General features: G+C 40.9%; 1 protein-coding gene across 9 annotated transcripts in view; it reads left to right on the top strand.

Annotated features, from left to right (window-relative positions):
- Positions 1-16,505, top strand: part of UNC79 (unc-79 homolog, NALCN channel complex subunit) — a 238,393-nt gene that overhangs the window by 209,087 nt on the left and 12,801 nt on the right. For all 9 annotated transcript variants that reach the window (XR_012133711.1, XM_073241936.1, XM_073241935.1 and 6 more), the window contains 5 exons: positions 6,142-6,219; positions 10,783-10,872; positions 12,043-12,218; positions 13,158-13,344; positions 14,819-15,016. Coding sequence is in view for 8 of the 9 variants with exons in the window: in XM_073241936.1 (XP_073098037.1) it covers positions 6,142-6,219; positions 10,783-10,872; positions 12,043-12,218; positions 13,158-13,344; positions 14,819-15,016 (729 nt within the window). In the remaining variant the exon portion in view is untranslated. The remainder of the gene's footprint in view (positions 1-6,141; positions 6,220-10,782; positions 10,873-12,042; positions 12,219-13,157; positions 13,345-14,818; positions 15,017-16,505) is intronic.

Raw genomic sequence — 16,505 nt, 5'->3', positions numbered from 1 at the left:
GGGAGGTTGTGGGGATGTAGAGACAAAGAAGGCTTAGGCCCTATCTTGATAATGTGCTGGCCACGCTACTGAAAGTTCACCTGGCATGTAAAGTGCAAAAGAACAGTGAGTAGCTAACACAGACCAGGAGGTGGAGGAAGGCCCATTAAACCGTATGAGCCCTGATCTGGCCCAGGTGCTGGGGAAACTGAGATGAATAAGCTGCAGCCCTTCCTTCCAGCAGTCGACTGTTTGGTAGGTGAAGTTGACATGTAAACAAAAGTTTCCAACACGGTGTAATGGGGACAGTAGCAGAGGTGTACTGAGTAAGGACATGGTGTGGAAAAGGGAATGGTGTGGACCCTGGCCGGTGCACAGAAGTTCAGGAGCCTGCCTAGGAGAGGAGGAGAGACAGTACTGTCCTTTTCCATTTAATATCCACTACCGGCCTCCCCGCCCTATATACCACTCATCTTTAGAACCAGAACCGAGTTTTTCGCAAAGCCTTGAGATGTAATACCAAGTTGGTATACTTTAATGAAGAATGGTTTTAAGTTGTTTTTAGAAAGCCTCTGGGGCACATTGACACTCTCTGGGAGCAGTGATTACTGGGAAGTGACAGCCATGGGTGCCAGGCACAATATAGTCAGAATGGAATAAACGGCTCCCATCGTACCACGCTGCTAGACAGCCCAAGAGGAAGACAGAAGCAAAGTCATGGCCAGGAAGTATCTGTGTCCCTAAGGAGAGGCCAGCCGAATGTTTCCCAGTGACTGGCCAGTGGCCCGCCCTCCCACTCACAAAGCAGCACCACTTTTGAGTACAGGTAGCTTGGACACAAGCTGACCATCAAGATTAGTGGGGTCAACACTGCTTTGGAGGAGAGGGCAGGTGCACTGAGCCTAGTGAAAAGGCCCACAAGGGATTTAAGGCTAGCACGTTGACAGTGTCTGGAAGCCACGGGCTTCTGATAGCATTTCGGCTGGGGACTTGCCACCTCCAAGCAGCCAAGTTTCCAGGCCCTGGAGGTGCTTTCCTGTGGGCAGCAGAGGACATTCCCTTAATTGCCCTCAGTCCTAAGCAGAGCAGATCTGCACGGCTGATCTTCTCGGGGTCTAGCACCCCTTGCTGTGACTCAAGCTGGGGGTTGGCTTTCTGTGAAGTACATTAGTCCAACATAATAAGCCCTTGTCACAAGACAGCAAAAGAACACCGACATTTTAAATTGCCCAGTGCTTAAGGAAACCATGAAAACGGTGATTATTGCATCACAGCTAGGTGAATAAATGACAAAAACAAATTAGGAAGGAAGAAGGCAAAAAAGTAGATTCTTCTGAATGTGTCTTGTGGATTCTCATATGCCATTTCAAATGAATACTATTTTCATTCTTCAAAACAAACGTGTATTTGTCATTGAATAATTAAGTTAAATTTAAAAATGAGGTTGGAGAGGTATTTGGGAGACATTTTGAGATCGTGCCCATGAGGAACAATTATATGAATGTTTCAACCTTCTCCAGGTAAAAATGTTAAACATCATGCCATTTTGACATAAACATATCTTTGTTCAATAAACTCTTCGAATAAACCATTTTTATGAGAGAAATAAAAGGGAAGCCTACTTAAAAAAACAAGTGTGGTTCCCTTACCTGCCCTGTGGTTCCTGGCTCAGTGGTGGAGAGACTCATGGAATGAGGGAGAAGCATCTCTTGTCTCTCTTCACGAATAGTGCGTCTCTCTGTAGTGCTTCTCTGTAAGCTCAAATTAAAAAGAATTTCCTCCAATTATGTGTCAAGAGTAGACATTCTTGCTCTCTTGCCCCGGACTGCCTGGGTCCTCCCGGTCGTGTCGCCACACCCCAGCAGACGCTAAGCCGAGGGTGGGTGAGACTGAAGACGAAACCCGGGAATAGCCATCCATACAGAGGTTTACTGGGGGAACTTGGTTGCAGCGAGTCCACAAGCAGTGCTGGGACTAAGCCTCCGCTGCTGGGATTTGCAGGAGTGCAGCAGCCAGCCCAGTTACTGTCTGGGGTCCCGCCCCTCCTGGCATCACTGGTGTGCCAGGGACATCAAGGCCTGCCATCCGGGTTGGCCAACTCCAGAATCTCTGACTCTGGCACTGAACAGCGTCATTTTTCTACGTGTCTTGCTAGATGGGGATACAGATGGAGGGACGGGATCTGTACACTTCTAAGACTTTGAATAACGGGCATTCAGGGTGTGCTTGTACAAACCATCCAGCGCCACCATACACAGGTGTCCTTTGGAGGACAGCAGAGATGATCGCCTGCTCTCTGGTAGCTTCTCTTAGGCCAGAGAATCTAGCCTGGAGTCCAAGAAAGCCTTCTTCCCCTTTCCGGATGGGCCATGTCAGTTCCTGGCACTTGGAGGACCAGGCGCACAGTATGGACAGATAGTGTGTCTGGGGCAGTCAGGGACTCCCTTCATAGGTACCAGTGACCATCATCTGAAGCAGTGGAGGTGGCTTTGTTTTGACTGAAAATGCAACTTGAAAACAAGAAAGCAAGAATGGGAAGGAAAAGCTCCCCCAGTTATCTGTCATGAATGTCACCGGCCCCATTAATGAGAAGAGAGTCAGATCCTCAGACCTTGGATTTATCCTTCATTCTTTCACCCCACAGGGAACCACTAGGGTATTTCCTCTATGACGTCTCTCATTGAAGACTTCGTAGATAGATGAATTCTCAGAGGTGGAGCTGGTGATAGCTTCGTTGTTCACCGTATACTCTCTCAGTGAGGGAGTCCCCTTAATGACCAATGGGACACTTGCCCAAGGGATGTGGGGTCATCCCAAGTTCTAAACATTTCAAGGCAGTGACAGGTACCAATCTGTTTTTTAATTCCTAGAAATTCTTCCTGGAGGTCCAGCATCATAGGAAATCTCCCAGCTTGCTATGTTGTGAGTGTCTAGCTATGATTCCCATCATTTGTTTTTACCTACATATAACATCAGGTGGCCTTAAAAGCAGAGTGAATTTTTTTTTTTTTTAGAAAAGGAGACAGGAAAGAATTTGCCAAATAGAAAAATATATATGTATTCCTCAGAATCTAAATTGTCGACCACTAGGACATAGTTCTGCACTTTGGACAGATGCCCTGTCTTGTTCTAATTCAGATCTTTTGACATTTTTGCATTTGCTTACAATATTTTCTCTCTCGCTGGTCTGCTGTAGGTGTTTTATGTGTAATAGGTTATTATAAGTGTTCTTGAGATGGATTAAAGCATTTCCCATAATAGAGTGATAACTCATTAAAAGCCACCATAATAGCTAGATAAGCTCAAATTAAAAAGAATTTCCTCCCATTATGTGTCAAGAGTAGACATTCTGCTAATTTGCATAATACTCCCACTATGTGGCATATACCTGCATGTTCAAGTGTGAGAAATCATGTGGGTGAAAGGTTTTCTTTTAAAAATGGGTTAGTTGTGGGCTGGAGGACAAAGAAACAGCAGAAGATCAGGCTGCTGTTTTTAATTCACAGTTACTATTGATGTGGGATTATTAATATTAGTTGAGTCAGTAATAATCTGATCACTCTCTGGGATGAGAGGTGGAGATACTATTTTGGGTGACATTTGACAATGAATTTAGTAATGACACATAATGGATCCCACATTTCTTTTGTATTCTTTTGGATTCATGCAGGAGTGCCTGTTTTTCTATCTGAAAGTATAGAATTCTTCCTTCTACAGCAGCCGTCCTTTCTCTCTCTGATTTTAGTTATGGCGTTATCTTTTGAGCAATTCTTTGAATTTTAATGGAGTTTTTCAGTTCACTGTTGGTAGCTGTATAAAATGAAGACAGAAACCAGCTTGTTTATTAAGGTTTGGTTGTACATATATGTAAAATGACACTGGATTAAAATGCACCGATAAAAAACAAATAATTGTTTTAGAGGCTTAGGTATTTTTACACCATTTAATACAGCAGATTCTATGCAGCACCTCTGTAACCTTTAGGATGATATTTGATTAATTCTGACTTCTAAGTTCTCACCAATCAGACATATGAATTTGGCCTCATATCTTGACACTAGGAGGCTGACAACCTTCTTACATTATATTATTCATTCTACTTTACCAAGTGTGGTAGGTTAGAAGGGCTTCTGTTGAGGGGAGACAGAGACATTTGAAGTTGTCCTTCTTCACACACCTTACCTTGACCTCAAGGGCACAGCTGGGCCTTGCAAGTGGGCTGTAGGGACCCGGGAAGAACCTTGAGGCCACCTCAGGGCCCCTCCTCACACTTTGTGCAGTCCTCTCTTCCCCTCTGGCCTCTCATAGCTGTGCAGTTTCTCATTTCTACTATAAAGAAATTAGTTAAAATGGTGGTGTCTGGCAAGAGGTTTTGGAACTTGGTGTTAAGTTATTTGTCTTAGATTGCAGACTCAGATAGCTTTGGAAAGACAATTTTGGGGAAAACATACAATATCTGCTAGGAGGTTGAGAGTGTTCCTTCTCACCATGTACTTCTATCAAATACTTTACTTTTTGATTTATAGCTTTTGACAAGTGATACAGGCTTTACTTTTTTTTTTTTCCAACTTTGTTTACTTCTCCTTATATTGGAAATAAGTTCAAGTTAGGAGAGCAGAGATAAACATACCTGAATAAAATAATGTGAATTTTGGGTATTCCTGGGATATTATCAGCCGGTACTTCCTTGGTCTCATTTGGAATCAGTGGCCAACTTGATTCTTCAGCTTCCTGTAACTGTATTTGAGGCAAATGGAAATGGTAGCATGTGAGAGTGGAAGGGTGTGTCTACTCCTGCCATGTGGCTTTCAGAGACTCCCAGACTTTCTCTGCTTGCTGTCCTCTCACCACTAGCTCAGTTACCTGTACCAAAATACCTTTCATGGAGGTCCACGCTGGAAGACCTTGAGCAAGAAATCTCAGGGCTTCTTGCCTTTAGAATACCTTTGACTTAGAGCTCTGCCTTGTTAGCCAAAACCTGCTGCCTATGTATAACCCTTTGATTCTGAGCCCTGATTAGCCTGAAACCTGAAACATGGTGGTTTCAGATCCTCATCAGGCCTCCTTGAGATTTTCAACTCTAGCCTGTATCGCCTATCCCTGGTTTGGTAGGGACTGTGACTGCCTAGCTGAAGTCATTGTCTTTTTTACCTCCCTGACTCTGCTGTGCTCTTCCAATGTGGGAGTGAATGAACTGGAAGGAAAAGCTTTTCTCAAGACTCTCTGAACTCTGCATAGCAGCCGCTTTGGGTCCCATAGTTGCTGGGGCCACTGGCCAGAGGCCAGGAAAGAGAAATTAGCGAGGAAGTAATTGCTCATAGCCAACTCTGCAGACTTCATTGTTTGTCTTTTTTTTCCTGAAACAATAAGTGGTTGGGTGTTGCATTAAGTGGGAAATAGCTATAAAAACCTCTAATGAAGCAAATTAAACTGTAATCTGGCAAATACATTTTCATTGTGGTCTCACATCATAATTGATCAACCAGTTCATTTCACAAACTCTTGCAGAGCCCCTCTGAGATGTCACATGAAGCTAATGTTGGGGGCAAGTGTCTAGAGTCTGTGCTCTTAAAGAGCTTATAGCAGGTTGACCTATAGTCTCATAGGTCATTGTAGTCTAATTTCATGACTGTTATGATGGAAGTGTGTGAAAGGTCCGGTGGGGACACAGAGCAGTAGTGGGGTCATTATCAGCACAGAGGGTAGGTGGGAATGAAGGGGGAGAAGGAAGACCAGATAGCCAGAGGCCTTGGAGGGGAAGACACAGGTGGAGTACTGCTCTGAGTTTGATTGTTTTTCTGTTTTCATTCTAAATGTATGATATACTGGCAGTCCAGAAAAATCTATGAAAATTCAGTGACCATTAAGAAGTGCTAAGGAATAAATAGAATAACCTCATAAAGTATCTGACAGTACTGACATGGCTCCTTTCTTTGATTGAGGCCCCATTTCAGTGCCTCCTAATTGTCTGGGTAAAGTAGGAATCTGTGTGTTAATCTCAGTCTATGATGCTGAATTTCTGATAGGAATGAACTATCATGATTAAGGCAGATTGTCACAAAAGTGAACACTAATGAATTTAAATCCAGTTTAAAAAATTATGAATTACTTGTTACTGTCCACATGCTCTTAAAAGTAATTATCCTTTCAATTTCTTACTAGTTTATTTGTGCCGATGCTGGAACCAAACTAGCAGAGTCAACAATCCTGAGCAAGCAGATGATCGCCTCTGTACCTGGAGTGAGTCCTGACTGAATTAGTTGTCTGCATTTTATGTTGCTTCTCATTTCCTCATTTAGCAAAGAGGTATTTTGGGCCTGTGTCCTGGTTCACTTTTGATAGGAGAAGCACTGTAAAACTGAAAACATACTAGCATCTTTTTAAAAAGAGCACTAGTGAATATTTAAATTAAAATCCCAGACCTTGGAAACTTTTCCAGAGTAAAACTGATGCACCAAGTTAAGGAGAGGAAAGAAATTACCAGATGTACAAAATAGATTTGATTAAAGCTCAATTTTTCCAGAAGCAGTTTTCTCATACTGTCTCCTGTTAACCAATTTGATTTAACTATTGCCAGAAAGAAATAAGCATTGTAATACTGTATTTTCCTTTATAATATTTCCTCTGAAATTTAAAACATTTCTATTATTATCAACTAGTGAACTGTTTGGTAAAATATGTTAAGCTTCTCATCAGTGGGGTTGAAGATAAGAAACCACAATAACTTATGGATAGCAAGTTTGCTGCAGCAATTCAGAACTTTCATAGGTTTGTTAATTGAAAAAAATTAATTTTTCAGTGCAGAAAAATCTCAATAAAGAAAAAGGATCACCTAAAATCCCTCTGCCTTAAAATAAGAACTCTGTTGTTTTAGAAAATTTCTCCATGTTTTGACTCTTTCAGTATCCTACTTTGCTTATTCCCATATTGTTAGAAATTTATTTTCCAGTTTTTTGCTGATATATACATATATATATTCTTACACAGATCATCTTCAGGTTTATTTTAAACTATAGCCTTAGGATAAATTCATTAGGCAAAAAGCAGCAATATCTTAGTGGTATGTATTCCCATATTGTTTTCCAAAAGGGTTTTATTAATTTACATTTATAAGTATACCAATTTTGCCCACAACACTAAACATTATTATTTTTAAAATACTACTTTTTTTTATGAGAAGTTTTATGAGAGAGGAAAAATAACAGTCATTCAACCCAGAGATCATTCTGCTGCTAACATATTAGTGTATTTTCTTTCTCTTTTCTATGTAGTTGAAACCATAATATAGATGTGGCTTTGGCTTCATTTGTCATAAATATTTTCCCCAAAGCCTAGAGTATCACTTCATGTGAGTGCACCACAGAATAGTGGTAAGGGTCAGGTTCACACCAGAGTTTGAGGTCTGCCACGTACCACTTGCCAGAAAATCATTTAACCTGTTTTTTTCCTTAATTTGTATTACCTGTAGAATGGGATATAATAGGGCCTGATGTCTGGGTTGGGGATTAAATGAGATAGTGCGTGTAAACATTAGCGTGGTGCCAGACATCTAGTAAGTGTTGAGTAAACATTAACTATTAAAAAGAATATTAGCATATATTACTTATTTTTTAATATTTTAGCTATTTTCAGTATTATGCAATTGTAACTAATATGTGATAAGCATCTTTGTGCTCAATCTTTGTATTTTAGACTATTTCTTTATAATTTCTGGGATTAGAATTAGCAGACTTTTTTTTGAAGAGTTCTTAATGGAAGTGAGGAAATATAAGATACTGTGAGATAAAATCCCAATTCTCAGCAACTTAACATGCAGAAAGTTTATTATTTGCTTGTGGGAAGTTTAAACGGGCATCGTGGTTAGTAGAGGGAGGTGGACTGCCATGTGAACGCTTAGGGATCAGACTCCTTAGTCACGTGCTGTCTTCTGCAATCAGCTGGTGGTTGGAGAAAGAGAAGAGAATATGGTACATGGAGGGTTTTCATGGGCTAGGTCTAAAAGTGATGCATTTTTCTTTTACTCACATTCCATTGGCTAGAATTCAGTCACCTGGCCACACCTAGCTACAAGGGAGAATGGGAAATGTGGTTTACTCACATGTTAGGGAAGAAGAGAATAGCCAGTCACTGTTGCACATTCACTGGTTTCCTTATTTAATTCTTTAAAGCTCATTATTTGTTACCTACGTGGTAGCTAAAAAATAATATCCCTAATATATGAAAGATTTACTGAAATCAACAAAAGCCAAGCCTTCCAATAACAGCAAAAAAAGTAAAAAACGATTATTGGATCCACATATAGGACCCATTCCAATGACCAATAAGCCATTCAAAATACACCTTTTACCCTCACTTGCAATCAGTGAACTGTAAATTAATATAAAATATTAAAATATTTAATAATATAAATATTAAAATCGGGTAGCAAATCAGCAGACTTTTCTTAGTGATTAAACTTATTGATCATCAAGTGAAACAAGCAATCTAAGCTGTTGGTGGCAGTAAAAAATGATGCAGTTATGCTGGAGAGCAGTTTGACAACTGTAGGAATTTGTTTAAGAAAATAATTAAATAGGCATATTGCATTGCCTCAAAAGAGCAGGTTCATGCCATTAAGGAATTATATACAAGTATATTTATCAAAGCAGCACTTAACATAGCAAAAATATGGAAACAAAGTAATCTCCACCATGAGGTATTGTTGGTAGACTATTATGTGGCTACCAAATCAAGTTTTCAAAGAATAATTAATTGGAAAATGCTTAGGATGGATTTAATTTAAAAGCAGGTTAGAAAAAAATGGACTCAGCCTTATAAAAATTATATGTATACATGTATGTTGTTTGCATTCAAAAAAACTTTGAAGGAAAAAGTAACAGTGGCTGTCTCATGGATGGAAGATAGAATTAGGATTATGATGATTTTTCTTTTTCTTATCATGAACTTGTATTTTGCAAGTTTCCCACATTGAACATGTGTTACTTTTATGATCTAAAAAACATAACTTTAAAATCAGCTGTGTGTTTTGAGGAAGAGTTGGATATGATTCGCTTCAATTCCTGTCTTTTGGTTTAGAGTAGATTTTCAACACCTTTGTCATCAGTTTTTCCATTGAAATAGATATAGGATGTCTGAAACAAGTGGAGCTTGAGTCTTTATGTTTTTTTTTTTTAAATAATACTTAAAGTGATACTTATGTTCTGCAAAGTAAAAAAGAAGAAGGGGCTGGAAATTATATGCTTTGCTTTTAAGTGTAGATGGCTCAGAAAGATTACACGGACTCTAAAGAATATTTTAAGGTTTTTATTAGATGCAGTTGCTGTCTCTAGAGCAAAAGTAACCAGATAATAGTATATTCTTTGCTCTCATTTTCTTTGAAATTCAAACTTAAAAGACAAATATTGAATAATGCTCCTAGTAATTATTTTCTGTGACATTTGCCTAGTAGAAATGGTATAAAATATTGCCTGTGAAAGAAGCAAATCCCTTTCAAGCAATTCAAAAAAGCGTATATGCTCCTATTTGCATGACATATGAAAGGTCAGAAAAAATGGAATAAATTCAGGGGAAGCCTTTCTTGCACTAAAGGATTCATATTCCAAAAACAGGAGCACAATAACCTTTTATAATTCCTTCACTTGATTTAAATTATAAGAAGAAAACCTTAGAATGTATGAAATGCTTGGAAAACAGTCTGACAGAACTGCCAGTGACCTTATTTTACTGTTTGTTATCCTGTCAGAGGAACTGACAGGCGTAACATTCTAGAAGAGACAGAAAGTGATATAGTTCAGTGCTGTGCAGATTTACATGAATATGGGAAAATAAGAGCCACTGAGTGAACTAGTTAAGAATATAATGTTCCAGATTTTCCTTAAGAAAGGCCTTGGCATAGTATTCGGATGGCTTCAAAGAAGGCCTGCTTTTGATCCACATTGCGCCCACCCTGATGTGTGGATTCTCCCATACAGCTCTGACACAGCAGCCCGTTCGCTCATTTTCCTTTTCTTTGCTTATAAAGTGAAATTCATTACACTGCCTCAAGAGAGCAGGTTTATGCTGTTTAATCACCTGTAACACAAGTGTGTTTTCTTTTCCTTTAAAACTTCCCAACTATGCTGCTAGTATGTGGGGAAGATGATCATTACATTTCTTTCTCTCCTTACCCCTAGCAAGGATGCAATAATCATACACTTACCAGTTTAATCACGTGGTTACTGTGTGTAAGGAAGTTAACTTGTAAGTGACTTGACTTGACTATAAGAATTTTGATGTTTTCAGCAAACACAATGTTTGCTCACATACTCTTTTCTATAGAAAAATATTCAAGATTCTGGTGTTAGAATTTGGTGGCACATATTTTACACGTACATAAGACTCTCTAGAGTGATAAAGTGTTCCTCAGGTTTTAAGGTGATTTGTGTCATAAAGACTGACAGTAATGGCTTTCCATCAGGTAAATCTTTGTATCCAAACCAGTTTAAAAAGCAGCAAACAAAACTCAGTCAAATCACCCAGTGGAAAAAAGCATGTAAAGCCTGCCTCCCGTAAGCTGTCCCCATTTCTTTGCTCCCCACCACAAACCTTCTATACATTTTTGTCCGAACAGTGGGCAGACAGTCACAGAGTTGGCTGATGGTAATGGCGTGAATCAGAAATCCAGAAAATGAAACAACTTATTAGTAAACAGTGTGAAGTCAGAGCAAGACCCTCACTGCCGCTGGGGCAGAACTGACAGTGAGCGTCATTCTGACAAGACCACGGGGCTCGGGGGGCGCAGCCAGCGGTGTGCTTGTGTTTCAGTGCGGGACGGCGGCGATGGAGTGCGCACGGCAGTATGTCGGCGAAGTGCTAGATTTCATGGCAGACATGCACACTCTCACCAAACTGAAGGTAAGAGGCTTGGGGCCGCTCCTCTTTTAGGTTCAAAACACAGAGACATATCGAGAGAATTGAGCAGACCGTTGGGATTTACTGTTACCTGGGGAGGCAGCGGCCGTGCCCTGTCTGAGGCTTTCTGATGGTACCTAAGCCTGGTCATTTCCGGGTCCGCTGCCTGCGCATGAGAACTTGCCCTGGGTCCTGATTGCTGAATCGGGTCGCTCACATTTAAACAACTTTGATGTATAAGGAAGAGAAAACACTGTCACCCAAACGTTTTAGCTTGTTTGATAGCCACTTTGAAAATACAGTGAAAAGTAATAAGAAGGCTCCGTGGTGATCAAAAGGTTGGGGACTACAGATCTAATCAAGTCCTTTGATTTGGCATGTAAGGGAAACAGATCAGAAAAGTCAAGTGGCAAGTGGCTTGTCTGAGGCCATGTGACTAAGTAGGACAGAACCGGATTTAGAACGTAGGTCTCAACTTCCAGCTCAGTGCCCTTTCCACTAGCCACACTGAGAAAAGAAATTTTTAAATTATTCAACAAACAGGTATTGAGCAGCTATGATGTGCCTAGCACTATTCTAGGCAGTTAGGGATGTGACAATGAGCAAAAAGACACTCTAGCTGCCCTCGTTCAGTGTATAGTCTGGTAGTGAAGGTCAATTTTAAAGAAAATTTCATACACACTAAAGTAAAATGATGTCTCTCACAATTGCTGGGAAATGGGTGGACAGAGGCATGAGAGCTGCTTCTAGTGTGATATGACCTAGCCAGAGAGGTCACGGAAGGCTTCCTGGAAAAATGACATTTGAGCTAAAATGTGAACAATGAATAACGGTTAGTTAGGTGAAGAGAGACAGGAACAGTACTTTGGGCAGAGAGGACAGCATAAGCAAATGCCAGAAATGGGAGGAAACCGGTGTAGTTGGTCTGGAGGGGTAAGATGCAGAGTTCTGCAGTGGCTACATCATTCCAGGCTTTTTAGGCCACGCCAAAGAATTTGTTTCCTCTCCATCCTAAGAACAATGGGAAACCATTGAGGAAGTTTAAATAGGTTGAATGCTTAAGAGTGGTGATAGAAGGTGTAAAAATGACAACCTGGTCTTCTAAAATAGGTACCTGGGATGTCTCCAGATTCTCTGCCAAAATAAAAAAAAAAATGCCATTTTGCTTTGTAGAGCCACATGAAGACATGTTCCCAGCCTCTGCATGAAGATACCTTTGGTGGACATCTCAAAGTCGGGCTGGCTCAGATTGCAGCCATGGAAATCTCACGGGGCAACCACAGAGATAACAAGGCTGTGATTCGCTATCTGCCTTGGCTCTATCATCCCCCTTCTGCAATGCAACAAGGGTAAGACCCTTATTATTTCAGCAATGAGAGTTAATAAGGCAGGAAATGGCCCTGCCTCCCCTGGGGCTCAGTGAGTGCTTTGAATGAATGCACTGAAGATTGATGGGAGTGGAACATGATTGGCTGAGAATATGGAATCAAACACTTGTGGACCTGGCAGCAGTTGTGAACACGAGCACTTTATGACATGCTGCCAGTAACATAAATTTGCCCTTATACAAAAATCTCAATCATCTTGATGGATGAGGAAAACTTGGAGCTTAGAACGGCAATCTAACTCTTAATTTCAACTGGTTAAAAAAATCAATAGGTATTTACTAAGCACTTACATAACTTCTTCCTTCAAGGAGCTAATTAGATTGCAGCTGGAACAAAACCCCTGCCATAGCAGAGATGAAGCAGAGCTCAAGGAGGTGCAAGTCCCGGATCCTGCCTGTAGGTGGGGCTGAGAAGGGAGAGGTGTTCATGGTCTGGTTTATTCGGGAGCGGTTTGCTTCCTGGCTACAGAAAGGAGTTGGGGTAGAGGGTGAGAAGGGCAGGAGGACAGAACAACAGAAGAGCAGGAAAATGTGTGGCTGTGTGTTCCATCTCCTCCTCTGGTCCTTCCCCTCTAGTGGGAATGTCAAGCTTTCTAGTGAGAAGAAAAGAAGTGTTTAGAAAGAGAACCTAGTCAGGAAGTCAGCTGGGTTTGTGGAAGAATGACATTTAATCTTGTGTCACCAAAGGCTACTCTTTGCTCAAGAAGCTAAGATCTGGGATCAGAATGGGAGACAAGAAAAGCAGACATACCATTCTTTGGCACTCTGTGACCTCAGTGTTTTATTGTACTGTTGCCTACAAGACTACGCTTTTAATCCCCTCCATCAATAAGCATTTGGTGAGCACCCAATGAAACAAAACAGAAAATCATCTTTGACTCTTCCTTCCTCTCCTATACAGGCCGAAAGAGTTCATTGAGTGTGTCTCCCACATCCGACTGCTGTCCTGGCTGCTTCTGGGCTCCCTCACTCATAACGCAGTGTGTCCAAATGCCTCCTCTCCATGCCTGCCCATACCTCTGGATGCAGGTTCTCATATTGCAGACCATCTTATTGTTATTCTGATTGGATTTCCAGAGCAATCAAAGGTAAGTGATTTCTGCAAGATTAAGACCATATGCATTGAAATTGCTAATGGAAACCCTTATCAGCCAATTATGTTTCTTCTGAGAAGAAAATGCATCTTATCACTTGCCCTCCTGTGGATGTCAGGAAAGCAACTTTTTGCTAATGCCTTACTTAAAGCTGTTTAAATTCCCACACTATCTTTTCTTCCCCTAAATTGTTTTTTGGTTTATTTTAATGAAGATAAATTATGGAGGCAAGCAAGAGTTAGCTTCCTAGGCATTTCTGTCTCAAAATAATGAAAAGAAATAAAAGGCTAGAAATAAAATAATAATTCTGTGATAGGTTTTTAGAACCAAATATGAAGATGAGGAAAATGTATGTGCTGTCAAATTCTTCATGCACTATCTTTTCCACTCAATTTCTCTAGAGCTATATGAAGATACAGAATTAAAATAAGAAAGGCGTTTGGGAACTCAGTAAGGTTCGTGTTGGAATCACCTACACAGAAAAACTTTGTAAATTGTAGAGACAGATGATGTGCTTGAGGGAATAAGTAAACCCCAGGCAGGCATCGATCATGGGCCAGTACAAGCAAGCCAGACACATTGGTACTTCTTGGCTAAGAGAAGCCAAGGGCCCGTCAGAGAGTTTAGGCAAGTTCTGGGAAGTGGCAGTGGGTTTGGGAATAGCTTGGATTTAGGCCAGGGCAAGCTGACTTGGCAATGAAGTAGAGCACCCATCCAAATGACCTGAGTGGTATTTGCAAAAGGAATTAGGCAGTCAGTTCCTAATATTTCAACCCAGATCTGTGTTTGAGCTAACAATGCTACTTTGTAATTTTGTGACCTTGAAAAAGTTACTTACCTTCTCTGAACTCCGGTTTTCATCTGTAAAATAGATGAGGGGGTGGTCTGAGAATTACAGAGGTGACCTTTGAAAGCCTTTAGCTCCTTTCGGGGGCATTGCAGGTGCTCACTCAACTAACAACTAATAGAAATACCGTCTTTGCTGCTTCTGTCGCTACTAGTGCTACTACTAGTATAATTATTAAGTGCCGGACAGTGTGTTCGTCTGATCTTCTCATTTTACTCCTACCTACAAGTCTTTCAGGAGGGTATTATTATCCCCATGTTAATAGTTGAGGAGACACCTTTCAACAATAGAATGATTTTTCCTCCTAATCTAGGTTAGGGATGAGAATGTCAGCTCCATCAACAGGCAAGGGGTGGGTAGATTTATTCTGCAAACTTAAGGTACCTTCTCTTGGAAAAGACGTTTTGTTCTCTAAGCAGACTCCCACTGAATGAACAAAAGCAGATTGTTTTAAGGTGACAAATCATGGCTTTGTAACTCAGAGAACTCCTTCAGCCTTGGACCCCATGAATTAGATGTGCTTGGGCTGCACTTCCTGGAAGGCTGCACACATGCAGGGAGCAGTTCTGTGGAGCACACAGCCCCCTGGAATGTAACGGCCCCCATTTGCTTTCTTTTCAGACCTCCGTGCTGCACATGTGTTCCCTCTTCCACGCATTCATCTTTGCTCAGCTCTGGACTGTATACTGCGAACAGAGTGCCGTAGCTACAAATGTCCAAAGTCAGAATGAATTCAGCTTCACAGCGATCCTGACAGCGCTTGAGTTTTGGAGTAGGGTGACACCCAGCATCCTTCAGCTGATGGCCCATAACAAGGTGGTGAGTTCACCAATAGGTTTCCCCCCTCTTGGAGAGAATCTCAAGATGTGTACCATCCCCAGTCTTCACATTACCTCTTTATTAAAGAGCTCAGTTGTAATATATACACGGATTGGTGAATTTTTATGTTATAAACTGGATGTTCTACTAGCGTAAAAATTTTGATGAGAAAGCAAACAAGTCAAGTAAATTCAGTAAAAACAGGTTCTGTTTTCTCTGCCAAGTGCCAAAGGAAATCTGTTTGAAACTTCTACTTTTGAGGGTTGTTTTGTGCTATAAAGTCAGAGAGTTAAGAGGGAGATTTGTATTATTTTTGGAATCCAAGGTAATCTGGAAAAACTCTAGGGAGTTGGGTCACCTTGTTTGTGTTCTTTAAGAGCAGCCTGACCACACAGGTTCATTCCACTCAGAGCTCAAAACCTGAAAAGAGCTTCCCTTTTTGAGTTGCCCGGTGAGGATGTAAGCTCCTCAGCCGTTGAATCCAGGTCCATTTTAACGTGGATGGCTCACCAAGAGAGGGATTGCTCTAAACCTCATCGGGAAATCCCTGGTGTGTGATCAGCGTGAGGCCATTTCATTGAACAAGCTTGGATTCGTCCTCTGGGGTCGGGGTGGGAGGGTGTACGGGAGGAATTTGCAAGGGAGTCCTTGAGTTCAGTGCGCTCCTTTGGGGCCTGTTCTCAACGGGGAAAGCGACAGCCAGTGTCTTGTTTCTGGGGGTTTCCTTAGTTGAATTCTTGTCTCTGAGGGGCAGGGGACTTGGAAGAACATCGTCGTGGTGATTCCAGTGTGTCCAGAAACCCGACAGTGCACTGACTCCAACAGGCTTTCTGGAAGTGATTTTTGATTGGTTGAATACTGGTCTTGAGGATCATTTTCATTTAACTCTAATTGGAAATGTTTTGCCTTTAGTGAGGCACTTTCTTTTCTTTACAGAAGCAAATGTAAGGCCATTGTGTATGGAGAGAAGTGTTTTAGTTCAATTTAAAGGAAAGTTATGTGAGAATTTTAGAGCACACAAACAGTTCTGACTGCTGTGGCAATAATGACATTTATTGGGACAGAGATTCTGGGACCGAAGAACTTGGAAATCAAGCATTCTGTTCTGTTATTTTACAGATGATAAAACTGAGACCTTAAATGAGAGTTTCAAAGTTTCCTTCTACTGTCATTTGTTTTTTGATACCATTAATACCTCTCTTCCAAATCTCTTGATGAATGAATTTGTGATGAATCAATTTTGCACAAATAATGTTACAAGTGAATTTGAATTAATTTTATTCAGAAAATTTTGTTAAACGTTATAAAGCAGCCTGGCAAAATTCCCCTGGAGTATTTAAAATCTAGCATTAGAAATTTCTGATGAGAGGGCTATTATCTGTACTGTATTTTTGAACTGTCGTAGAGGTGGCTACCTTGTTTCATAGAGAACAAAGCCTCAAAGACAGATGTGCAATAAATGAAACAGCACTCTAGGGGAAGAAACTGT

The sequence above is a fragment of the Manis javanica genome, chromosome 8 (genome assembly GCF_040802235.1).
Source record: "Manis javanica isolate MJ-LG chromosome 8, MJ_LKY, whole genome shotgun sequence".
Classification (NCBI taxonomy): Eukaryota; Metazoa; Chordata; class Mammalia; order Pholidota; family Manidae; genus Manis; species Manis javanica.
Note: the sequence above shows the minus strand (reverse complement) of the source record. Positions and strands in the feature narration are given on the sequence as shown.